This window comes from Dreissena polymorpha, chromosome 3 (genome assembly GCF_020536995.1).
Source record: "Dreissena polymorpha isolate Duluth1 chromosome 3, UMN_Dpol_1.0, whole genome shotgun sequence".
Classification (NCBI taxonomy): domain Eukaryota; kingdom Metazoa; phylum Mollusca; class Bivalvia; order Myida; family Dreissenidae; genus Dreissena; species Dreissena polymorpha.
This window is the reverse complement of record NC_068357.1, coordinates 93,662,785-93,690,516: the sequence shown is the minus strand read 5'-3', so window position 1 is coordinate 93,690,516 and position 27,732 is coordinate 93,662,785. Positions and strand designations below refer to the sequence as shown.

Sequence of the window (27,732 nt, the reverse complement as noted above, 5' to 3'; positions counted from 1 at the left end):
AAGGGGCTATTTTTTGAATGTTCAAAAATAATAGTAAAAACGCCAAAATCATATTACACAAAACCCCTCATACATTGTGCAATTAGTTTAAACTAAATCATTCAGACATTAAAATACCTTTTTTCGATGCTGATTTTGTAAAAAGCACTTTTCTTCCCAAACCCCAATACTTAAACAACAAGGCCAACCGTCAACAGTTTTTCATCTGAGACTTCAGTGAACTGAACTGCTCTCAGGTACTGTTGAGATTTGTCTGAAACCATTGTCAAACTTTCATTTTCTATCCTGAAGTAGCGAGATTCTCCAAGCACAAAATGGCATAATTCTGCCCAATGATTTGTTTCTACCTGAAGTAACTACATGTATATCAACTCCTTGAGAAAAAATAAAGAAGGTTTTCATTACCGGACATTGGCAAAATTATGCACTATTATAAAACCAAGCAAAAAAGAAGGTACTATTATGTCCACCTGAACATATTTTTACACAAAACCCAGTTTATGTAATACCTAAAAAGCAGACGTGAAGGGACTATCTTTTTTAGCATCTTAACGCTTAAAGTGGACAAATCACAGTTTTAAGAATCTTGCCACAATCAAAAGTGAACAGACTATTTTTTAACCAATTCAACCATCTAGGATTGAGTGGGAATTTAGTTTACCTTATATAGACATTTTTAAACACACCTGTTTCACATTCAATACAATACTTGTCACACACTTTTTGGTAACTTGCCAAAAGCAAACTTTAATGGGACTATTTTTTGAAATATATATCTGTTGGAGGAGGTCTTAGCGAATTTCGTTTGGCGACTTGATGCCGATGATGATCAGTTTTCCATCACGCAGGCCCGCCATGATATGACTGTTGCCATTGGTAATAGCCAGGCAGTGAACCGGCACATACAGAGGTAGAGAGGTCAGCTGACGTAATCTAAAAAAAGAATTGTACACTTAAGGGACAGTGTCATTGACTGAAAAAAAAAAGGAATTGACGTGTCCAACTCAATTCACTATGGATAACAAAACATCACGTTCTCATTTAAGCCAGTGACACGCCTTGTTGCAACTGGTGTAAAACTGGATTTATGATTGTTAATATCATTTATTTTCTATTAAATTGTTGTTTTTTCCTCTTATATACTGCATGAACAAGTCTTAAGCCTTAAACAGTGTGATGTCTTTTATAAAGGCATGCCATAACAAAAAGTGTTTCCTACCTGAACAGTTCATACACAGTTATGTTTCCTTGGTCGTCCCCGGTAATCAGGTGCTCTCCCTTGCAGATCATGTGACCAATGTTTGAATTGACAGTCCGTGTGCAGAGGAGCTTGCCGTTGAGGGAAAACAAGTGAAGAGTTAACTCGTCCTGAAAATAAGTGAAGAGTTAAGTCCTCCTGAATCAGAAAGATATTTTGTCATGCAAGACACAACATACCATGCTTGTCATAGGCCTGGTTGGTCATGTGATTTTGTGATTTGTTGGGAGTAAATTCTTGGATCATTCAACCCATGAAATCACCAAAAATTAATTGTCCATGAATAACAATTATTCTTCAACATCTGAAAAAACTTCAGCACTCTGACATGACTTGGATAATAAACAGAATCGAGTGTGTCAAAAAGCTGCACGCGTTCGATGCAATCACACTTAAATAAATAAGTTTATACTGACTGAGCTACCCCGGACTTGATAAAGGGTTCACTTCAGTAGACATAAGCCTGATCACTTACTTTAGTATTGACAGGTTGAGATTCTCGCGAGTAGACGATGACTTGCCCCATGTCGTTGACAGCAATCACAGGAATGTCAAGGCTACATCCCACACGGCACTCTGGTCGCAGCGTTCTGATGAAGTTCCCCTTACGGACTGTGTGCATCATCACTGTACCATCCTGTAGGTCAAGAATTTGTCAATCAAGCCAATAAAGTGAACCTCATTGTCAGAAAAATGGGCTAAATAAAAAGTTTTGTCCAAGATTAATCAGGTTTGCCCCTTTAAGCCTCAAATTGATTTATACTAAGATCAGACTTTGATTAAACATAAAATACGTCAAAAGCAGAAAGTTTCGTCCCATATTAGTAATGGGAAAACACTGGGCCATTTTGGGACTCTTAGATGTCCTATTCCATATTCACATACTGCAGATATGTTGAAAGTGTGTAACCAATGTTGCGGCATATTTTACCGCTAAAAAAATGCAACTTATTAATAAACCAGTCTACTGTGGACCCACCTTGCTAGCGGAGACTGCGAGATCGAGTTCAGAGGAGATGTGGACAGCTGAGACTTCGTTGTCATGGCCGTAAAGCGTTTGTAATGGCTTTGGTGATATGTTTACGCACACTCCACCCTGTGAAATATACTCATATTTTAATTTAACCCTTTGAAGTGTTTGTAATCAAATTAAAGGCCCTTCTTTCAGGGTTGCATTAGTACAGGTAATTCTGACAATTGATACAATCAGAAAACAAATTGTGCACACATGCAATCTCCACCTATTTACAGTAAATGGTGTATCATATCAGTTTGCAACACAATTTAAATAGACTATGTTTGTGCTTCTAAATCACATGGGGAGTCATAACTAGTGCAGGGGAAGTCACTCTCACCTGCTGCTCTATATGCCAGATTATGCAAGTTGTGTCCCTTGAACCAGAGATAAGATGGCTGCCACAGTAATCAAGGGCGAGGCAGGTCACAATGTCTGAAATACAACAACATGAGCCTCAATCTGTAAAAACTGGGCTTAATGCATGCGCACAAAGTTTTGTCCCAGATAAGCCTGTGCAGTCCACACAAGATAATCAGGGACGACACCTTCTAAGAAAAGTGGATTTGTGTCTACAGATATTTACCGATGTGTCTGTGTATATTCACCAACTAGTATGTGTCTACAGATATTTACCAATGTGTCTGTGGGTACTCACATATGTGTCTAAAGATATTTACCAATGTGTCTGTGGGTACTCACCTATGAGTCACAGATATTTACCAATGTGTCTGTGGGTACTAACCCATGTGTCTACAGATATTTACCAATGTGTCTGTGGGTACTAACCCATGTGTCTACAGATATTTACCAATGTGTCTGTGGGTACTTATCTATGTGTCTACATATATTTACCAATGTGTCTGTGGGTACTCACCTATGTGTCTAAAGATATTTACCAATGTGTCTGAAGGTACTAACCTATTTGTCTACAGATATGTACCAATGTGTCTGTGGGTACTAACCTATGTGTCTACAGATATTTACCAATGTGTCTGTGTATACTCATCTATGTGTCTGCAGATATTTACAAATGTGTCTGTGGGTACTCACCTATGTGTGTACAGATATTTAACAATGTGTCTGTGGGTAATCACCTATGTGTCTACAGATATTTACCAATGTATTTGTGGGAACTCATCTATGTGTCTACAGATATTTACCAATGTGTCTGTGGGTACTCACCCATGTGTCTACAGATATTTACCGCTGTGTCTGTGGGTACTCACCTATGTGTCTACAGATATTTACCAATGTGTCTGTGGGTACTCACCAATGTGTCTACAGATATTTACCAATGTGTCTGTTGGTACTCATCAATGTGTCTACAGATATTTATCAATGTGTCTGTGGGTACTAACCTATGTGCCTACAGATATTTACCACTGTGTCTGTGGGTACTCACCTATGTGTCTACAGATATGCGCCAGGCGTTTGTTCTTCCCGACATGGTACACCTGCAGACTGTTGTCCGAGTGTCCGCCGCTGATCATCAGTTTACAGTCGTGTGTAACCACAAACATGTTGGGTGTAACCTTCAAACCCGGAGCAAACTGTGTGCTGAACCGCTTCCTGGTTCTGTAATGGTGTGACATCCAAAAATAAGAACTGAAGTGACCAAATGTATTTGCATATCTGTAAACTCATTATTATTCTTTGAACATTCATGTTTAATGATTTTATAGGTTGTCCTATGCAAAAAATTAACAAAAACACATAGGAAAATGACAAACTTAAATTCCTCACTTTTATTTCACAAATCGGAAATCTATTAATTTAAAGTCATTTTTTGAAAATCAACACAATTTCATGCCGATATAAAAATTATTATACAGCATTTCTGCATGTCATATCAACAGTAAAAAAATGTACATGGATATTTGCTATTTTATTAAATCCACACAAACTAAAACGAGCTTACTTATGGTTTGTTACAGATGGATCTTTATCAAACGAAAAGTAGTTAGAGATGGCCTTCTCATACGGCAGCCACCCGTGAAAGCCTAAGATGCCCTCTGAACTCACTGTGACCTTGAAAATAATAGGTCAAAGGTCAAACATTTCTTAAGTCAGACCTTTTGCACAGTCTAAACCTTAAGGTTATACAATACGGATGTAAGACTTAAGTGCCTAAGTTTAAAGGTCACACACTTCTGAAGTCAGACCTTAGGCACACTGGAGGCAAAATATTAAAATCTACTGAATTCCCACCTTAGTCCACAGCCTAAGGTCAAAGGTCACTGTTGAAGTCATACATTGATGCACTGTCTAAGGCAAAATACAGCACACTTATTTTAATTCAATGTATACCTTTTTATTGAAGCTTGATTGCATAGAAAGCTTAAAGCTTATTAAAACAAATTTTTTAAATGAAATTCATTTTAAATTATTAAACACTTACCTGTTATCTCATGCTTCTCCTTTCCAAGGGGAATTAAGTCATCCGGAATTTTATCTGGGAATCCGCCACCTCAATACCGTAATACAGGCCAGGTTAAACATAGTGCAATGCAACCTAGCCAAAAATCGGTAACCAACCCTCAATATTCTTTCAATATATATACAAAAATATTAATCGAATAGCTGGGTGGGAGGTGGGACTTACCGATAGCAGGTAAGTATTTAATAATTAAAATGAATTTTATTAAAAAAATTGTTTTAATGTCATAAATACTGACCTGTTATCTCATGCTGATTTTGCAGTTGCGGTGGGAAGGTTCGTATATATTTTCCCAACACAGTAGAACCCATATACAGGGTAATCAGCTATTGATAGCAAAACCCTAAACAAGGGTTATCAAGTAATCTTCGTTAAAACGGTATTAATTATGACTTCTCGGACAAAGTAATATGTCTATGTCGTAAAGAAGACACTACCGTTAGTGAAACCACAACAAGCCCAAACATATACAAATTGTATTGTTGGCACTTCAGAAAACGAAGATAAAAAGATGACAAAGGTGGTCGGATTCCTCCACAAAAAAACTTAGAGCACGTCAAAAAGTGGGGTGTGATTAATATATGCCCACAAAAAAGACAGAGCTCTTAATTCATGCGGTCAGATCCTAAAAATGAATGAATCCTTAGATAGAGATAAGAGTAACTTTCCTTAGTCGAGGTCTAACCCCGAGAAATAGAAGCCGCAGACACATCTCCCCCCCCCCCCCTCTTTAGGGAAATGAAGAGTGTCTTTTGAGAACCTCGAATGGACTTCCGACTAACACTGCTGAGATAGAACTTCAAAGCCCTGATTGCCCATAGAAGTTTATCCTCATCTTCATGACTACCAGTTTAAGAACAACTTGGAAACTTGAAGGTAGAAGCCATATAGAGGACTTGATATTAAGCAAGGAATCCTGGGTGACACAACAAAGTGAAGACGACATTAGATCCAACTGGAATTGGTCGTATTCAACAGAAAAAGCATGAATTTCACTTCTCCGTATGGTAAAAGCCATAATAAGAAGGAAAACCGTCTTAAAATTATATTGGAACTGTTAATAAGCCTGATCAAAAAGGTTCATAGGAAGCCCATTAAGCATCCCAACATGTAACACAAGTCAAAACCGCTTAAGAAGATAAAGGAACGAAAAACATAGTGCTGACGTTCCGTAGTTTGGATCAGTTCCAAAATAGGTAAAACAGCACAGAGTTGCGATGACTTACACAAAACAAGGTATACAAAAACATAATCTCTATCCTAGGATGAAGAAAAGAACAAATTTCTTATCATCAAGAAAAAGATGAAAAAAACCTCTATGTATCTAGCAGAGTGATAAGGTAATAACTATGCTCTCGAATACCCAGTCAAAAAAGAATTTCCATAGAACCTTTATACAGTTCTAATGGAATTATCCTTGCACAAGTAACAAGGATTGAAACTCTAACAGAAAAACGTTCTTCTGTAAAGATAACTAAAAGTAAATAATGGCCAGACATGTAGTGGCACATGTTTGGATCAGTAAAAACAAATTTTTCTAGTAAAATTCATTTTAATTAGTAATTACTTACCTGATATCATATGCTATTTACTCCGATAGGACCGTAATTCATCCGGAATTTTCTGTCCGAGGAATCCCACACTTTTCATAAACCCGTCAGGTAGGTCAGAACGGTCACATAGTGCCGTGTAGCCGTACAACCAAAACGGGACATTACCCAGAATCCACTCTTATTCCAATAAAAAATATGAAATATTAGACAAAGAGCGGGGTGGGAGGTGGGACTTACCGATATCAGGTAAGTAATTACTAATTAAAATGAATTTTACTAGAAAAAATTGTTTTAATAGCTTAATTACGTTACCTGATATCATATGCTGACATTGCAGCTGAGGCGGGAAGGTTCGCGAAAATCTCCCCATCACAGCGGAACCCATATCTCGGGTTCTCAGCTAATCTTCGTTATTACGGTATTAACTTAATTCACGGATAAGCGTAATATACCTATGCCGTAGAAGATACTACGGTTTGTGCAACCACAAGGGGACCCAACAAATACAAGTTGTCCTGTTGGCACTCCAGAGACCGAAGATAAAAAGATGAAAAAGTGGTCTGATTCCTCCAGAAAGCAGCTTGAAGCACGTCAGAGAGTGGGGTATGATTAATATATGCCCACAAAGCCGACATTGCTCGTAATTCATGCGGTCTAATCTTAAAAAGGGATAAATCCCTTGAAGAAAGAGAAGAGTAAGCCCTTTTTATAGTCGAGGCTACCCAACGGAAAATAGAAGCCGCAGACACATCGCCCCCCCCCCTTTTAAGGGAATAAGAGTTTCTTGCGAGAACCTCGAATAGACTTAACTCTACTAAGATAGAACTTCAAAGACCTGACAGGGCAGAGGAGTCTATCTTCATCTTCATTACCACAAGTTCTAGAAAGACTTGGGACCTTGAAGGGTTTAGAAGCCATTGAGGGGAGTTGATTTTTAGCAAGGAATCCTGGCTGACACAACAAGGTGACAGAGCCATCGGAGAAATCAAAACGAAGATGGCTTTCTTCGATAGAAAGAGCATGAATTTCACTTCTACGTTTGGATGAAGCCATGGTAAGAAGGAAAACGGTCTTCCAGGTTAGGAACTGTAAAGAAGCCTGAATAAGGGGTTCATAGGGAGCTTTAATAAGCGATCCAAGAACACAAGCCAAATCCCATTTGGGGGTAAGAGAACGAGACACAGGACGTTTAAGTTCCATGGCTCGGATCAGTTCCGAAATGGCTGGGTCAGCACAGACTTGTGATGACTTACGAAAAGCCAAGGTATGCGAAAGCACAGATCTGTATCCTTTGATGGAGCTAAGAGAAAGTTTCTTATCATCAAAGAGATAGATTAGAAAATCCGCTATGCGTCTAGCAGAGGGATTGAGGGGATCAATTTTTCCTCGAACACACCAATTAGAGAAGAGTTTCCAGCGAGCATCATAGACTGCTCTGGTGGACTTTCTCCTTGCAGAGGCAACGAGCGATAAAGCCCTGACAGAAAAGCGTTTCTTCTGCAGGGATTGCCTGATAACGGCCAGACGTGTAAGTGGAACATGTCTGGATCCAAGTGAAGTCTGCCTCTCTGAGATAGGAGATCTGACCTGTGCGGGAGTTTCCTGGGAAATTCGCACAGGAGACCGAGAAGGTCGTTGAACCAGGATCTCCTGGGCCACCAAGGGGCTATCAGGAGGATCCGGCAAGAGCTCACACTGATTTTCCCCAAGATTTGGGGAATTAGAATGGGTGGGGGATAAGCGTAAGCGTCCAGTAGATCCCAATCGAACGAAAGCACGTCTACCGCCCACGCTGCTGGTTCGTACAATGGACTCACATACAGAGGAAGTCTGTGGTTGTCTCTGGTCGCAAACAGGTCGACCAGTGGATAACCGAATGTGAGGAATATCTGATTGGCCACTTCCTGATGAAGTGTCCACTCCGATGGAAGTAACTGGTGTTTGCGAGATAAACCGTCCGCCAGGGCGTTGAGACGACCTGGTATGTGTTTGGACAAGAGAGAGACGTTAAGGCTCTTGCAAAGAACAAGTAATTTCATTGTTTCCAGATACAGGGAGTGAGAGTGTGTACCGCCCTGTTTCTGGATGTAAGCCACGACTGATGTGTTGTATGTCGATACCATCACACAGGAGTCCCGAAGATGTGATTGGAATTGAGAAACAGCTAGAAAGACTGCTCGCATTTCGAGATTGTTTATGTGCAGGAGAGACTCCTGAGGAGACCACAATCCTGATAATGTCAGGTTGCGGGGTTCCAGGTGAGCGCCCCAACCTTCCATGCTCGCATCCGTTATGAGATGTAAAGACGGTTGCGGGGGAAGAAGCGGTACTCCTGCCAACAGTGTCTCCTCGTCTAGCCACCATAGAAGGTGGGGGACTAAGGACGAAAGGATGAGAATCTGTGTTAGCAGATTGTCTGGAGACCATTTCCATCGAGCTGAGAGATAGTGCTGAAGAGAACGTAGGAAGAGACGTCCCAACTGCACGAAGTCTGCTACAGAGCTCAGGATACCGTTGAGTGAGAGGAAATCTTGAGCTGTGATATGAGATTGGGACAGCACCCATCTGACCTTCAAAAGGAGGTCTGATACACGTTGCGGTGAGACCCTGACCCGATTGATGTGGGTCAGGAAATTCATTCCCACGAATATGAAATCCTGAGAGGGAATGAGGTCTGACTTGGCTACATTGAGAAGGAGTCCTAAAAAGAGGAGCTCCTTCCAAGAGAACTCTAGATGTAGCAGAAGCAGTCGACGATCTAGCTGGTGTAAGAGCCAATCGTCAAAATACTGAAGCAGTTGAACCCCGTGTAATCGGAGGTGTGCGCTCACTGCGGCCATGAGTTTGGTGAAAACTCGTGGAGCTGTGGCCAATCCAAAGGGCATCGCCCGAAACTGGTAGACCTGGCCTCGAAAGGAGAAGCGCAGGTACTTCCGGTAGTTGGGATGGATAGGAACATGGAAGTATGCATCTTCCAGGTCCAAGGAAACCCCCCATTGCATGGGTTTGATGGAGCGCCGAATGAAGGCAGGAGTCTCCATCTTGAAAGTAGGTTTGACTAGAAACGTGTTGAACACTTTTAAGTCTATGACTGGTCTCCAGGAGCCGCTTTTCTTTTGAACAAGGAAAAGGCGACTGTAAAATCCTGGAGAACAAGGGTCGTGAACCCTTTCTACCGCCTGTTTTTCCAGGAGTCCGAGAATGGAGTCTGGAAGTTGTGGATGCGGAGATACCAGATCTATTGGGACGCGAGAGAGTGGGGGCCTTTTTTTCGAATTGAAAAGTGAGGCCTTGTGTGACAAGAGAATGAACCCACGCGTCCGAAGTTATTTGGAGCCATCGATTTGCGAAGTGCATAAGTCTGGCCCCGACTGGTACCTTCGGCATCAGAGGTTGTGGCGGTAGAAAGGAGTATGACCTAGGGCTGACCTTTAAGAGGTCCACCCTTGCCGGAAGAAGGATTAAATGACTTCTTGTCCGCATTGGGTTTGCCCTTACTCCAATTTTGGTTTACAGAAGGCTTCCGATAGGAAGTTGTTCTGTTCTGAAAAGGAGGCCTATTTGTGGACTGACGTGGAGCAGACGGACGCTTAGTGGGGAAACTGTCCCTTAAAGCGTTCTTGGCCGGTGGGGCTCCTGGGGGCTTAGAAGCAGGACGCTTAAAAACCACAGGGCGCTGGCCAGAGTTGCTCCTAGCTAAGGAGGCATGTATCTGATCTGCAGGATCAGCAGTAAGTGCCGACTGTATCCTCCCTCCAAAAAGAGACTCTGCAGTTAGTGGAGCAGTTCGAAGGGAGTTTACGCCTGTTTCCAAAAAGAAATTATTGTGCAAGGAAGAGAGGATGAGGTCTCTCCGAAGCCTTAACATCTCAGACATAGACGACGCAGCATTGTGAGATAAACACTGCGTAGTACGTGAAAGATGTATCAACAAGGCCCGGAGCTCCTCTGGGATTGAATCCAAGAGCACCAAAACCAAGTCTAAGGCTGTGGATCCCATGAGATCTAGCTGGTTAGCCAGACCTATGGAACGGCGTTCTCTCAGCTCCCAATTTTCCAACAGGGAAAGAGGGACTGATGTATGGGTAGATGATGAAGGCATTGTAAGTGACAGCTTACTAATTTCAGCATCAGGAACCGGAAGTTTAGAAAGGTCCAAACCGGTAGCAGGGTCGGGTACCGGGGCCTTATAACTTTTCCCGCCGCTATCTGTTTAGGCTCCGTCAGCTCCTTAGGGGCTTTCCATGGAGATGGCGAAGGCTTATTGGCTGGTTCAAGAGACTGGAAAACAGCCATTGTGGAAGAGCCAATAGGAAGGCGTAGATCCACTCGGGAAGTAGCCTTACTTATCCTGCCGGGCTCTCGTCTGCGTGCTACCTGTTCTGTAACGGTAACCGCAGATCCTGTGAGAGACAAGGAAGGGCGGGGGCAGAAGTCCTAATCTAAGGTATTGAACATAAGTTCGTATACCTGATTGATGGAGGCCAAATAATAAAGTTCGGCCTCTTTAGACTCCGAACCCGCCTCAATCGAACCGTCTGCGGGAGCATTGGATTGATTGAAACCGGTGGATATAGAAGTAGGAATAATAGATTCATTCGCTTCTTTCATGAGAGAATCGTTTTCCGACTCACTTTGAATACCAGAGGTCGCTGGTAAAGGATCAGTCGAAAAAAGGACAAAGATTCCCGGCGACTGTTGGATCCACAAAGTATTGGGATTTGATGGTGTAGCGGCACCCCGGGGTATACTTCTATGCAATGTGGAAGAGACCCATGGGGCTGAAAACGCAGCCGAAGTGGTTAGATTTACCCCTGAACCTTGAGCTTGATATGTATGCAAACTAGTGTTTAAATACAAATTATGCTCAGTGGTTGTAGGAACGGCTGAAGTGTGTGTTGAGGCAAAAATAGAGGCCGACACACGTGGAAGGGTGTCAATAGATTCCTCAGAGAAGGATCGACTAGGGGACCTAGGAGTCCGAGAGCGCCTAATAGAGGAAGGTCTATGTCCCTTATCCCTGCGATGCCGAGACACTGTTCGGCCGCGCTGGGAATGATGTTTCCTGATCGAACGTCTCCCCGAGCGCTGGCGTGATCGCTCTTTACGAGGCAATCTACGCCGAGAAACACTCGGTGAGCGTGAACGACGTCCCCTCCGATAATGATGAGGGCTATTTGAAGTAGACGATGAGTCATACGACGAAGAGTCCGAGGTGGAAGAGTAGCCGAAAACATCAGACACTACACGTTTACGTCTGTGACTCACAGTAGAAACGCGGCTGCGTCTACCTTTGTGGAGTACTGACAAGGTAGAGTCAACATCTACGGTGACCGGAACGGTCTGTGGCACAGACCGGTACCTGGTGACCGGATCGGTCATTACATGACCGGTGACCGGACCGGTCAATGACCGGTGACCGGACCGGTCATAGCATGACCGGTGACCGGACCGGTCATAGCATGACCGGTGACCGGACCGGTCATAGTATGACCGGTGACCGGACCGGTCAGTGACCGGTCATAGCAGACCGGTGACCGGACCGGTCAATGTTGACAAGTGACCGGTGAAGTCTCCGGACCGGTCAACTGGTCATTCCCGATGAACGGACCAGGCAAATTTTGTCCGGTGTCGTCACGGGGTAGGGACCGATGCCTGGCAGCTACTGGTGGCATATGGTCAAGATCGTGTGGTGAAAAGTCCCGACACAAGGAACTTTTCCTACTTTGATCTGAACTATTCTTGTTGCGTCCACGACTCTTGAAGGGTCGACGCTTGATGGCCCAGGTATCTGCAGACCAATGCTCACAGAAAGGGCAGCAGTTATCCTCGGTACATCCTGCACACGACAGGCAGCTACCATGGTTGTCCCATGCTGCCCTTATGTGTCCACATGAGCCACGTGTTTGAGGCATATTTTGCCTTGAACAAACAAACAAATACACAAAACAATACAGAAATACACGGATATATATACGGAGAATGTTTTAATGCAATACAAAAACTGGCAGCGAAACAGAAGCAACAATTAAGTCAATAACAAAAATGTCGGCCTTTGTATATCGCATCCGGAATAAGAGTGAATTCTGGGTAATGTCCCGTTTTGGTTGTACGGCTACACGACACTATGTAACCGTTCTGACCTACCTGACGGGTTTATGAAAAGTGTGGGATTCCTCGGACAGAAAATTCCGGATGAATTACGATCCTATCGGAGTAAATAGCATATGATATCAGGTAACGTAATTAAGCTATTAAAATATGTCTCTCTGAGATATGATATTTGACCTGTGAAGAAGTTTCCTGAAAAATAAGTGTACAGGAGACTTAAAAAGTCGTAAAACCATAATCCCATGGTTCATTAAGTATATTGCATGAAATTATGGCAAAAACTCAGTTATTGCAAAAACTCACCAAGAAGGCAAGATATTCCAGTTTATGTCAATGGACGAATGTATAACAATCGCACACCCTGCTGGATAGATTTCTGTGAACTGCATTATTGACGTTGTTCAGCATACCGGAATATACTGCGATCTACGATCGCATAACGCTAATTACTAGCGTTTGATGATAAACAACATTCTTCGATATACTATGCATCAATTTTTGTACGCCAAGCAAATTCACTGCCGCGCATGCGCAATTACATTATTTGAACCCAACGGAAAAATAATTTGACAGAAAGAACTGCAGGACAAAACGTCCAACAGGGCGTTGAGACGACCTGGTATGAGTAAGACGATAGAGAAAATTTGTTTTTCTAGCAAAGAACGAATAAGTTCCTGATTTCCAGATACAAGGAGTGATAATATGATCACCTCGTGTCTGTAAGTAAACCACGACCGATGTGTGATAGTTGAAACCATCACAAAGGAATCGTGAAAATGTGTAGTAAATGAAAAACAGCTAAAAAGAATTTTCGCTTATCAAGATGTAGATGTGCAGGTGATATTCATTAGGATACCACATAATTGAGAAAATCAAGATACGTTGTTCTATGTGATCGTCCATAACCTTCTCTGCTCACATCTGTATAAGATGTAAGGAAGGTTGTGGTAGAATAAACTATATTCTTGCCAAGATAATCTTCTAGTCTTGACACCACTGAATAGTGGTAAATAATGACAAAAAGATGGAAATCTGTGTCATTGAATAATCCCGAGATTAATACAATTAACTTAAAAATAAAGCTGAAACGGACGTAAGAAAAGACGTCTCAGCAAGAAGACCGGTGACCGGACGGGTAAATACCGACCGGTGACCGGAACCATTTGTCAAGGATGGGTGGGCAAAGAAATCACGGCAAGCCGAACTTTCCCACTCCAAACACATTTGAAAATTGGTAGAATAGGACAGTGTTTAACACGTATAAGTTTATGACCTATCTACAGAATATAGCCTCTTCTTGAACCAATAACAGTCGCCTTTAAAATCCTGGATAACACAGGTCGTGAAGTCATCGATTTGCGAAGTACGGAAATATGATTGACAGTGGTACCTCCGGAATCGGAGGTGTGATGGCAGAAAAAGGTGAAAACCCTAGGAGTAACCTTAAGGGGGTCCACGCTTGCCGGTAGAATGCATGGAAGTCTTAAATTCTGACTTGATTAATCTATTTACTTCAAGACTCCTAACCGGGACGAATTCCGAAAGGAATACGACCAGTTATAGGAAGACAGCCTGTTATGGCCAGAAGTGTAATAGAAGAATAACTTTAAGACGAGGTCCCTCCAGATCCTAGCATCTAAGATCTGAGTTCAATAGCTCCCAAGCCATCTACAAGACTGTAGCCGCTATGCGGTCAATCTGATAGGCAATCCTATGTATCAGAACTCTTGTTGATTCCAGTAGCTTGAAAATATGCACTGTCGTAGGAGCAATAGAAAAGCAGAAGTCGATACGAAATGTCGTCTTGCTAATCCTGCTAGCGTCATTAATGTGTCCCAACTGTTCCGTGACACTGACTTCAAAGTCTGTAGCCGACAGGTAAAGGCGGTTAAAACAATTCATCCTTCGGGTCTCGAACATAAATTAATAGAGGTCAAATAGTAATGTTCGACCCCAATGCTAGTCTCCGAGCCCACTTCAGCCGATCTATCTGCAAGACCAGTAGTCTGCATGTAGCCGGTTGAGATAGAAGAAGAAATAACAGATATAGGTATTTCATAATCTTCTAGTATTAGTAGGTCATAACCAGCACCAGAATGGATGGTCAGGAAAATCAACCATAGACCAAGTCAGCGGAGATGATTTGGTAACCATCGTTACCAAATCATCTCCGCTGATGATGAACGACTACTTATTCTGCCGATGACCAGTGATTGGTGATATGACCGATGAATGGTGACCGATGTTCGGTGATCGGGACCGGTATAATATAACTGCGTCAGAATGGAAATATCTGGTGCAGAAGAATGACCATCCTCGAAGTCATCTGATAATGTTAACCGGAAAACAACGGTAGATTATCAGTATTAATAGGCATAAGTGTCATAGTAGTCGTAGTTGAGAAAAGAAAGCTTATCCCGAAACCTGAAAGTTAAACGAACTAGTGTTCGTATACAAATACGGCTCGGTGACTGCAACATGTGTGGATGCCTTAAGAAAAACCATCACACGTGGAATGGAGACATGATATTCCTAAAGGAATAAAATGGAGAACGTCGATATGACCAGTAGGTTCATTAACGCCTACGTGAGAAGTGGCGACATCCATATAACTGCGATGCCGAAATATTGTTCGGCTACGTTCGAAATATTGTCTTCTACAATATTGTCTCCGTGAGCATTGACGTGATCGCTTACGAGCGTATCAACGCCGAGAACTGCTCAATGAAGGAGAGGTATGTTCGATAACTATCCTGTTATGCTCAATAAAGTCCGCTGATGTCTACGTGAAGGTTGACGACGTCCTCGTTTCCTGCTATGTCGAGATCTGGATCGGCTTTAAATGTCTCCAGACTTTGCCACTCGACCATCCACGCTCACTTTTTGCGCTGTCGAGATGTGGATCGGCTGCGATGAGACCGAGATCTTCTAAAATACCGTCTCCGTGAGTGACGACGTGATCGCTTACGAGAGCCGCGGCGATGAGAACTGCTCGACGAAGAAGAGCGAGTCCGATGTCTACTCCTTGATGAAGACGATGTATTCGACCATGAATAGGAGAATAATCCAATGATGAAGACCGAGTTCTTCTTCTTGACCTGTGACTGGTGTTATCGGTGGCAGGCCTAACTGATGACTGTTGACCGGTGACCGGACCAGTGATCAATGACCGGACCGGTGACATGACCGGACCGGTGACATGACCGGTGACCGGACCGGACCGGTGACCAGTGACATGACCGGACCGGTGACATGACCGGTGACCGGACCGGTGATCAATGACCGGACCGGTGACATGACCGGCCCGGTTACCGGACCGGACAGGTGACATGGCCGGACCGGTGACATGACCGGTGACCGGACCGGACCGGCCGGTCAGACGTCGATCAAAGGTCCGTGATCAACGTCCCCGGTGACGTACCGGTCATATCATGTCCAGTGTTGTCACCGGATAACGACCGTATGGCGGATGCCAAATGGTCCGGCATTGGTCGATGTCCTTGACCAATGCCATCGGGCAAAGACCGGCTGACGGGTGTCGCCATATGGTCTGATGTTGACCGACTGTCTAAGAGACTTAGCATAGTACGGTCGCCATCGTGCCCGATACCCGGTGACTGATGCTGCAACTATCATCCATGGTCTGCGAAGTCACCGGGTATTTATCCACTCTTGTTTCTGCGACATTCATGTAGTCGAATATACAAAAAACAAGAGCAAAACATATCCAACCATAAACTGTTCACAGACCAGATTATCATACGGCACATAAAATCATTATTTGACCATAATGAAAATTATAATAATACTGCCGTAGATCATAAATTAAACAAAAGTTTAATTCAAAACAGATGAAAAATAAAATGACGATCAATTAGATTGTCATATGGAACGTTAAAATCATTATTGCACACAATGGCAAATGATAAACAATCTGTCAATAGAAGAACACGCTTTGCACGATCTCGTAACACATTAGAAGAACATGCTTTGCACGTTCTTGCAATGTATTAGAAGAGCACGTTTTGCACGTGGTCGTTCGCGCCTGAAAACACCCAGCATGGTAGAAATAAACCATTGTTCGATAAAAACAAGCATGGCTTACCTTTTACAAATGAAACAAAATCCATTAAATCCACACAAATTAATCCGAATGATAACTAAAAAGATAAATAACACAATTTATCTATTCAAAACCCCAATCAACCAAGTGAAATAAATCGAAAAACAATATTTTAATTCAGAGCCGTAAAAGACACGTATACACCAGGTCGATCCGGAAAGAATATTGAGGGTTGGTTACCGATTTTTGGCTAGGTTGCATTGCACTATGTTTAACCTGGCCTGTATTACGGTATTGAGGTGGCGGATTCCCAGATAAAATTCCAGATGAGTTAATTCCCCTTGTAAAGGAGAAGCATCAGATAACAGGTCAGTATTTTTGACATTAAAACGCTCTAGAGTCCTTTTTCAAGGTAGTACTAGTACTTGTTTTCTTTGGGCGAGATCTAAATAACCCTCCCAAAGTTGGGATTGAACACACTTCTGATGTCAAACTTTAGTGCACAGTCTAAGGCCAAAAGTAAAAAATCACGCACAAGTAAGATCTAAGCACTGGAAAGAAGACAAAAGATATAAATAAAAATAACAATCACTCCTTAGACAAAATGGATTATACAAAATGTATTATTTTTATATTATGGTTAGCAAACATTGGTAACACTGGAAACTTACAACATTTGCAAAAATCATAAACAAATTACAACCATATTGAAGACTAAAAAGCAAGTTATCTAACATATATAAACAAACTATTCTGTTTTAAGGACACTACTACAGTCGTTATCCAACATCTCCTGCTAAATATTGGACCTTGGTAAAAACAAATGAGCCACTTTGGGGAAACCAGGGTTTAATGCATTTGCTTAGAGTGTCACCCCATATAAGAATGCGCAGTCAGCACAGACTAATCAGTAACAACACTTCGCTTTTATTGATTTTTTTGTTAAATGAATGTTTCTTTTAAACAAAAATTCAGTTTAGGTAGAGAGTGTCGTAACTGATAAGCCTATGTGGGCTGCACAGGCTAATCTGACACAGGACTTTATGCACATGCATTAAGCCCAGTTTTCCCAGAGTGTATCTCATATCAACTATTTTCCAGTAGAGACAGTTGTGTTACCATGGTGTCCAACATGCCATGTTGAATGATGGACTTGGGCTGGCTACGAGGCACGCACACAAACACCAGCGGGTCAGACTCACCAGAAACCTAGTGAAAACAAGGATTAAGGTGGACATAAACACTGTTAGACAGCTGCTCACAGTTTGTTCATCCCTTCAGCAGATTTACTGTAATTCGTGGGACATTACTTTTTGTTGATGTCGTACAGTTTTTCCATGAAGACGTAATAACATGATATAACATAACATATCTTTATTCTGGCATAAAATAGCACAATGCATACTTATAGCCAATAAGCTATAATAACATAGACCCTGTACACTTTCCATAAAACACAGTGGTGCACTTTTAGAAACACTTTGTCAAAGTAAAATAAAATAATTATTTCATGGTCAACCAAAACTTTTCACTTTTAAATATATACAGAACAATTCAGAACAACTTATACAGCAGTTTTGGAATTCAGAAAGGTGAAATCATCTCAATAGCAGAGAAATCCACATACCTGTGATAAAACATTTCAAAAAAGACTTTCAAAACATAAAAACAAAGAAACCATTACATTTTCCAGATCTATCTACCAAAACAGCACCAAAATCTAGCTTACCTCAACAAAGTACACTTTCAGGTTTTCCAGGAAATAGAAGAGACTAAGATGGCGGTCAGTTTTCATTGCCTTGGCAACGAGGTCATCGAATGTGAGACGTCGAGGGTGAGGGTCCCGCAGTAGCTGACAGGGCGTCTGACCAAAATTGTTGATCATCCCTTCGAGGGCTTTCCTCTCTACGTCGTTCTTGACAGCGTCCAGGTCTACAGCACCTGTGAGTATAAATACAGAGCGCTAAATAGTGTTTGCAATGAAAGTTACAAATACTGTAAAATCATGATTATTCTCGGGACATTCAGTATTGCGAAGATATTGTGGTTTGACCAACTTGCAAGAAAAAAGAAATTAAATGTTATCAAGTGGCTTAGCATTGTTTTGTTGGTCACATGAACATATAACTTTTTAAGAACGAAAAACAATAGATGTTGGCACAGCTGTCATATTTAACAAGAGATGTGTTTTTCAGAAACACAATGCCCCCTATTGCGCCACTTTGAAATACAATTTCAATATATCATATGGCAGGTTTAGACATTATCTCCCTTTTAGAGCTTATTACTTCCCTTTGATTGTATTTTTTGACTTTTGACCTTGAAGGATGACCTTGACCTTTCACCACTCAAAATGTGCAGCTCAATGAGATACACATGCATGCCAAATATCAAGTTGCTATCTTCAATATTGCAAAAGTTATTGCAAAACTTAAACCAAGGTTTAAGTTTTTGGACACACACATACAATGACTGACTGACTGACAGACAGACAGACAGACCAAAAACAATATACCTCCGATCTTTCGATCCGGGGGCATAAAAATGTCTTCCTTCTAAAGATGAATATTTTCTTAACTGCTTAGAAAAGGAAATTTAGCAAAAACCAAAATTCACGATGAAATTGTCACATAAGAAAATGTCGACAAAAAAGGTTTCAATATGTAGAAGCAGTACCGGATAACCCATTAGCAGACTAGGCAACTGTCTATGGGCCCGCCACTTTTAGGGGCCACATGACACTGTGACATATTAATTGTTGTACTTACTTACTTAGCCTAATCTAATGACTTGCCAAAATTATTTTATAGCAATTTTAAGTTCCGACATTTTCAAATTTTATGTATTACCAACCTTTGCAGTGGTAGGCTAATTTAAACGAGTGAAATCGACTGGGCACTGGTGTTCAAGTTGAGCCCCAAATGTTTCACAGAAAGTACAAACCTTCGTAAGTGCAGTAGTAGAAGACGTTCAGAGCCTCCACAGCTGCGGGACCTTTCTGTTTGAATCCGAAAATCAGGTCGATCCAGTTGTGAAGGTTCCGAGAAACATGCTCGCATTCCAGTATTAGAAAACAATTTGTTATATATTTATATTGAAGAGACTGAAGACTAAAGACGCACTTGAAATAAATATTGGTATTAACCCTAAATACAAAACATGATTGGATTATTGGGAAAAACAGTTCCAGTTTCCAGAAATTCAGGCAAAATTTCACCGACTTTTGATGACCCCGTCTGAACCTTCCACTCAAACAATCTTAAATTGGAAGGAAAATGAATATAAAATAGCCAGAGACTTAATGAATTTTACTTAGTTTTCTTTTGTTAAACCTTTTCAACTCAGAAGCAAAGTGAATATGGCTATATGCAACCAGCATAAAACCAGAGCAGCCTTCAAGTAACTCAAGTAACTCGCAGTATGCTAAGAATTTATAATGCTCATAAGTACCTCAGTGTTGGAACTTAAACCTTTGAAACTTGAATCTATTAAGAAAGTTTTTGAATTTTATTTTTCTAAGGGACTACAAAAACATCATATCTGAGCAATTTATACTGTCCAGGATTTGCAGAACTCTTACAAGAGCCTTTCTGTGTTGATGAATAAAGTCTTCTGGAGTCTCCGCCCATGCCGGCAGTAGCAAGTCATTCACTCTGTCGTGGCTAATCTGCAGCTGACCAAGGTCAAATCCTGCAAGGTCAAAGGTCAACTCTTGCAGAAAAAATGTTGTATTTCTTAATTAAATGAATTTTAATGGGATTATGGCCAATTTTTAAAGTACTTTATTCATATATAGGTGGTCCACTACTCTATGGTTCTAGCGCTTTTCATGAGATCAGTTGATCTAAGTGGTTAACCGGATTAGGAAAACATACCAAAAAAAACCAATCACATCACAAAATCAGTGACTCCGCATAAATCTATTGAACAATCTGTTGGCACTGATTTTGTGATGTGGGTGTGAAGGTCATGAAGTTGTGTGTTGGTAATGAAGTTGTATGTAGGTGAGAAGGTCATAAAGTTGTGTGGGTGTGAAGGTCATGAAGTTGTGTGTGGGTGTGAAGGTCATGAAGTTGTGTGTGGTGTGAAGGTCATGAAGTTGTGTGTTGGTGTGAAGGTCATGAAGTTATATGTAGGTATGAAGGTCATGAAGTTGTGTGTGTGTATGAAGGTCATGAAATTGTGTGTGGGTGTGAAGGTCATGAAGTTGTGTGTGGGTGTGAAGGTTATGAAGTTGTGTGGGTGTGACGGTCATGAAGTTGTGTGTGGGTGTGAAGGTCATGAAGTTGTATGTAGGTGTGAAGGTCATGAAGTTGTATGTCGGTGTGAAGGTCATGAAGTTGTGTGTGTTTGTGAAGGTTATGAAGTTGTGTGTGGGTGTGAAGGTCTTGAAGTTGTATGTAGGTGTGAAGGTCATGAAGTTGTGTGTGTTTGTGAAGGTTATGAAGTTTTGGTGGGTGTGAAGGTCATGAAGTTGTATGTAGGTGTGAAGGTCATGAAGTTGTATGTGTGTGTGAAGGTCATGAAGATGTGTGTGGGTGTGAAAGTCATGAAGTTGTAAGTGTCTGTGAAGGTCATGAAGTTGTGTATGGCTGTGAAGGTCATGAAGTTGTATGTAGGTATGAAGGTTATGAAGTTGTGTGTGTGTGTATGAAGGTCATGAAGTTGTGTGTGGGTGTGAAGGTCATGAAGTTGTGTGTTGGTGTGAAGGTAATGAAGTTGTGTGTGTGTGTGAAGGTCATGAAGTTGTGTATGGGTGTGAACGTCATGAAGTAGTGTGTGGGTGTGAAGGTCATGAAGTTGTATGTGTGTGTGAAGGTCATGAAGTTGTATGTGTGTGTGAAGGTCATGAAGTTGTATGTGGGTGTAAAGGTCATGAATTTGTGTGTGGGTGTGAAGGTCATGAAGTTGTGTGTGAGTGTGAGGGTCATGAAGATGTGACTGGGTGTATAAATGAAGGGATTCAAATGATTCTTAAGATTACCTACACAGACTATACATTGTGCAGGTCTTGTTCTAATGCAGTACTTTTGCAACAGACCAGAACATCAAAAACAATCATAAAATGACCAAATCTTGGATCACAGCCTGAAAAAGGTCAATACGGGTTTGAAACTTGGCAATTTTGCAAAAAGAAATACTTATCCTTTTCCCACTCAGAAGCAAAGTGAAAATGGCTAAATGCGAGCAGCATAAAACCAAAACATCCTGAAAGGTTTACTGCTGTTAGCTGCTCATCAATACCTCCGGGTTTGAAATAAAGACTTTAAAACTTGAATATATAAAGACAGGTCATTAATTTAGTTTGATTTTATAAGGGACTGCTAAGGGATCAAAATGGGTATCTAAGCAGGAAATTGTTAAAATTTAATACAAGATTCAAGTTATAAGGCTTCATTCTCAAACCTAAGGTACTGATGACCGGCAAACAATACAAAACCTGAACAGACAGCAAGTAACTTGCGAGTAACTAACAGGCTGTTATAATTTTATACTGGTTGCATATAACCATTTTCACTTTGCTTCTGGGCGTGAAAGCGCTAAAACTAAAAACTAAAACTGCAAGTGCGTACTTCTCCCTGATGTCTTCCTCATTGCGTGGGTTCAAGACACCTACAGGCTTGGACAGGTCTCGGAACACCCCAGGGTTGTCAAGGTCAAGTGTAGCAGACTTGTAGTCACACAGTATCCACGGAAACTTAACTGATATGTTAATATGTATCGCTTGCAAATATTATGTATTAATGTATAATCATATTCAACAGTTAGTAACAGTTTGTTTTGGAAACTGAAACAATATGTAAATATGCTACTTCGTATCCCTGACCGATTTTTTTTTTTAATTGTCGTTGTTTTCAACAATTTTTATGAATTTATCGTCGACTTGAACAGTATATCAGTGTAATTTTAAATCTTTGTTTTCAACAGTATATCAGTAATGTCAGGACTGTCAGTTAAGCTAATCCACATTTCCTGGGAAGGCTGGTTTGACAATTGCTCACACCACATACTTATGACAGTAACTGACAACTTCATCAGTGGTACGCGGTTCATGGCTGTAGGAACACTTTCATGACCAAAAGCTCATGCAAGACTACAGCTAGGCTGGGAATATCAACCACTTTCCTTGGATTTGTAAATCAGAGCTTAACCAACTAAGCAGGCAGGTTACAAAAAATAAGTGACAGGGTAAATCTTGAAATTGTATACGCTTCAGGACTTGAATAATCAAACCTGGCAGTAGCTGATATTTCTTCATATTACCATAACTGGAGATTCTTATCTAAGATGAAAATTTTTGCACACGCATTAAGCCCAGTTTTCCCAGAGACAGATTCTTATCATATTAACAACAACATACCACTGGGTATTGACTCAGGTCGTTGTACGTGCGGCCTGCAATCGTGTTCAGCTGCATCAGGTACTCAAAGTTGCTGATCTCTCGCTGGACCCATTTCAAAAATGAGATTAAACTCATGTTTGATCCTTTTCCTGAGAAAACGGGGCTTAATACATTTACACAGGCCTTGATAGGACGACACATTCCGTTAAATTTTGTTTTTCTCTTAAAAGAGACCTCTTTTCAATGCAAAAAAACTGCAACAAAAAAGACTATTGCCAAGCAATGTATGTCCCCTACCGGCTCCACCATTGTCAGAAATCCCACCATTGCCAGATTAAAAAAAATAATATTTGTTGCCATAGCAACCATAATTTTTTACATAGGAATAAAAATGAAATGACGTGCATTATGTTCATATTGCCATCTATCCATGTTTCAAGTTTCATGAAAAAATATTAAGAACTTTTAAAGTTATCGCAGGATCCTGAAAACCACCATTTTCAGCAGTATTTCTTGTCTATTTGTTTCCATAGCAACCATAATTTTTGACCTAAGAACAAAATGAAATAACATGCATAATGTCCATATATCCATCTATCCATTTTTGAAGTTTCATGAAAAAAAATTAAGAAATTTTAAAGTTATCGCAGGATCCAGAAAAGTGTGACGGACAGACTGACAAACTGACAGACAGAGCGCAAACCATAAGTCCCCTCCGGTGAAATTGGTAGGGGACAACAAGTGGAAATTGTTGTCCCTAATTAGCCTGTGCAGACTGCATTTAGCACTGTTTTCCTACAGCATGTCTCATATTCATTAAATGCAAAGTAAAATACATAAAAGAAGAAGGTTCCAAGGGCTAAAGGTTACTCACATGAATTTATGTTACTGAAAAATCTATTATATTTGTGAAATTTTGCAGTATTTAAAAAAAAGACTTGTTCATGAACAATTTAATTTTTGCATTCTGATTTTTGAAACAAATAGAGGAATTTGTGTCGGTCATTTTTTCATGTGTTTGTTAAATTGGTGTATCAATCAACCCACTACATCAACCAAAATCAATCTTCCACGAATAATACTGATTTATCAGTATTTGGAATTATAAATATTGATGACTTTGTAAACAATTAAAAGGAGTCCAGACATGGTTATGTAGTGATGGCACAATAAAAGTGCTTTAGTAAGTTTAAAACTTGGCTGAGATATCATAGGGACTGGCTGAGATATCATAAGGACTAATGTTCTGACCAAGTATCATGAAGACTTGGTTATTAAAGAAACCCTCTAAAAGTATTAAGGAGTGTTTTCTTCAATTTGACAAAGTGACCTACTTTTTGACCCCTGACTACCAGATCTCAAAATCAGCTTGAGATATGTTTAAAACATGTTTCAAACTTGGTCAAGATATTATTGAGATATCACAAGGACAGATGTCATGGAGATATCATAAGGACAAACATTCTGACAAAGTTTCATAAAGATTGGGCACAGGCTAGCTGATAATGGGTGATATCAATCCCTATGTTTCAATAATAATGTCTTTGTTACATGATGACAAGGTAAATGCTGATAACTTCAGAAAAAATTGCAAGTTAACTGCTTGGGACATGGTTCAGGTTTTGTAAAACTCAATAAATTTATCTAAGCTCAAAACTACCCAAGTATTATAAAAGTACCTTTGAGAGGTTCAACAAAGCATCACAACACCCCTAGTATTGTAAATGTACCATTGAGAGGTTCAACTAAGCACAACAACACACCAAGTTTTATCAACATACCATTCAGAGGTTCAACTAAGCACCACAACACACCTAGTATTATCAATGTACCATTGAGGGTTGCAACTAAGCACCACAACACACCAAGTATTATCAATGTACCATTGAGAGGTTAAACATCAAAGTACCACAACGCATTTAGTATTATCTATAACAGTTGAGAGGTTTAACAACTAAGTACCACAACACACCTGAGTCAGACCAGAGGCCTTTAACAACTCAGCCGGTGACCGGGATCCATAGTAAATCAGGTTTGGGGGACGCAGGCTCAGAATTCTGCTGTACACCTTGTTCCGCACCTTTAAATAATCACACAAATTTAATCAAAAACATGTTCAAAGAAATCTTAGCATATATACATACATGGATACATGTTGATTGTCTGATCTTTTTTCGACCTCAACTCAATTCCTTCCCAGGCCCGATGTCGGGTAAAATTTTAAGTGACACTTAAAATCAATCCAGACGCTACAAAATGACCCGATATTCGTGCAATCATCAGCTGGAAGCCAGCCCGATGAGCAAAATAATATGTTGTCCGCTAATTGGATGGTGCTCGGTCTATATTTGTGACTTAGGTATTAGTCATTGATTAATTCAAGGGAGGAAAATCTGAGCATATTAGTACACATATACAAACAGAGTTATCTTGTTCAAGTAGGAGGCATTGCACGGTGTCTTCCTTGTTCACTTTTTACACAGAAAGTTCTTAAAACATTAATACAGTTCTGGCATCAGCCTAAAAGGCTTCTGACCTTGCAGGAAAAAAAACTAATGCAGAAATTCTAACCTTTTTCTCAAAGTTCAGGAAGTAGTTGGTCTGGTCCACTAGGACAGATCTGCGCAGGTTGTAGTGCCGGAAGTGGATCTCCCGCAGCTGGGGAAGACTCCACTTAAAATCCTCGCCCCCTGGGGATAGGGACACTTTAGTTTGAGCATTGCTCTGTGACAAATGGGCTGACGGTGTATGTGTAAAGTGTCTTCCCAGATTAGCCTGTGAAGACCGCTTTTTGTTTAAAGGAAGTCTCTCATCAACAAAAATCCAATGTGGGCTGGCAGAAAGTGTCGAACCAGATTAGCCTTTGCAGCAAATAGTTTGCCTGTGCAGACTGTTTTTTGTTTATTGGAGTCTCTCATAAACAAAAATCCAGTTTAGGCCCAAGTGTCATACCAGATAAGCCCATGTGGACAAAATATATTTCTGAAAAAACGCTAATTTTATGCCAACCAATATCAAGGTTTTCACAGTATTTTTCCTTAAAACTTATCTTATATTTCTTCTCTAAAGCACGTTGTGTAACAAAAAATGGCAAAGCATGAAGTCAGTAAGTGACTTTGTGTGTTTCTAAGTTTATGATCTCCTTTTCCACTTCAGTCTGCATTCTATGAGGACAAGATTGTGTCCCAGCACTCCTAGCTAATTTGCTTACTAGATTCACACAATTTGAGAAGAATTTACAATACGGCTGCAATTTCCAGCTTTTTATTTTTAAAAGCATTATTGCGTGATCTTATATTGTTGGGGGGAGGGCGGGGCAAATTAGCCGGAGATAACACCACCTGTCAGGTAAGATCCGGAAGGCCACTTTGCAGACATTAGCAACTCTATTATTTTTTATCAAGTACACGTTTAAGATGAAATATAAATGAAAAGAAAAGCAAAATCATTATTATTCGTAAGAAATTAATTTTTGTAAATTACTTTGGTTGACTGACTCAAATTCCTTTTTTTTAAATGAACAAATCCACAAATGTACTTGCCAACAAAATGTTGTTGTTTTTTAAACCAATAAGTTTGATGTCTACGAATTTAACAACTTAACACTTTTTGAACTGGTTGTATTACAAAACATCAAAGTATTGCAGAGAATACATATGGGTCGTGCTCTGTGAAAAGGGGGTTTAATGCATAAGCCTAATGTGCTGTCGCAGATTAGCCTGTGCAGTTCGCACAGATAAACTTTATCTACAAATAAACCATTTTATCTCATCATTAAATGTGTATTGTCGACAAACATCAACATTTAAATGCAAACTTAGCTTTTTTAAGGCATTGCTTTGTCAAAGATGTCACAAGCAGAATAATGATTTCAGTCTCTGTCTGGAAAAATGGGGCATAATGCATGTGTAGTAATTGTTGTACCAGATGAGCTTGTGCAGTTTGCACGGGCTAATCTGGGACAACACTTGCAGCCTTAACTGGATTTTTATAAGAAGATACTTCCTTTAAACAAAAAAATCATTAAAAGCGAAAAGTGTCATCCTTGAGTGTGGGCTAATCTGGGACAACACGTTAACCCTTTGCATGCTGGGAAATTTGTTGTCTGCTAAAATGTTGTCTGCTGAATTTCTAAAATTAGCATTTTCTTCGATTTTTTTTCAAAGAATACTATCAGAATAGCAAACAGTTTGGATCCTGATGAGACGTGGCGTCTCATCTGGATCCAAACTGTTTGCAAAGGCCTTCAAAATTCGGTTCCCGCACTGAAAGGGTTAAACACATGCATTTAGCCACATTTTCCCAGAACAATGATCAAATATGAACTCAGCTTATTTCAGCATCGTTTAGTAAAACATGTCACAAGCAGGATCAATAATTGAATGTGTTTATTATCATGAAGTCAGGTCAACATTTCATATCCAGTATTGCCAACTTTTGTGTGTGTTTATTTTGGAAGAAAAAAACAACAAAAATGAGTAAATGAAGGGATAAAGCAAATAACAGGAAAGTGGCAATATGCTCAGGTTAGTGCTTGAAACCAAACCATAAACGTACTATTACATATATTGTGTGCAGTTTTATACACCCAAATTGCAATGTTAAAAGTTGTAGAGCATTCTAGAGTAATTAAATTGTAAAAATTGTTAGGAGTAACATTGATAAAAAATCTGATTGTTCAATGGTAAAATGGTGGGTGATTTCACAGTTTTCTTTATAACAACATTTTTGTCTCCATTTTTGGCACTGAAAAAGCATGTGTGCGTTATACATGGTTGCACATTATACATGGGAATCACTTGTCAAGGCGTATCTATACTCAACACTAACTCCAGGGCTATATACAAGCGTATTTGCGTTATTTTGCAATTAAAATAACCAAAAACGTAATTAAATACAAAATAAAGCGTACAAAAACGCAAATACAAATTTAATTACGTAATTCCCGT

At 40.4% G+C, this 27,732-nt stretch overlaps 1 protein-coding gene across 1 annotated transcript; it reads right to left on the bottom strand.

Annotated features, from left to right (window-relative positions):
• Window positions 1-23: 23 nt before the first annotated feature.
• Window positions 24-25,748, bottom strand: LOC127872406 (neurobeachin-like protein 1). The gene is made up of 15 exons (XM_052415737.1): window positions 25,736-25,748; window positions 25,355-25,473; window positions 24,756-24,863; window positions 22,802-22,885; window positions 22,014-22,111; window positions 19,384-19,586; window positions 18,170-18,381; window positions 17,560-17,649; window positions 4,195-4,304; window positions 3,679-3,851; window positions 2,614-2,708; window positions 2,238-2,354; window positions 1,734-1,895; window positions 1,220-1,368; window positions 24-933 (listed from the first exon to the last, which is right to left on the bottom strand). Exons 1-15 carry the CDS (start codon window positions 25,746-25,748, stop codon window positions 792-794), a joined length of 1,875 nt encoding a protein of 624 aa, XP_052271697.1. The 3' UTR covers window positions 24-791.
• Between the last annotated feature and the right edge of the window lie 1,984 nt (window positions 25,749-27,732).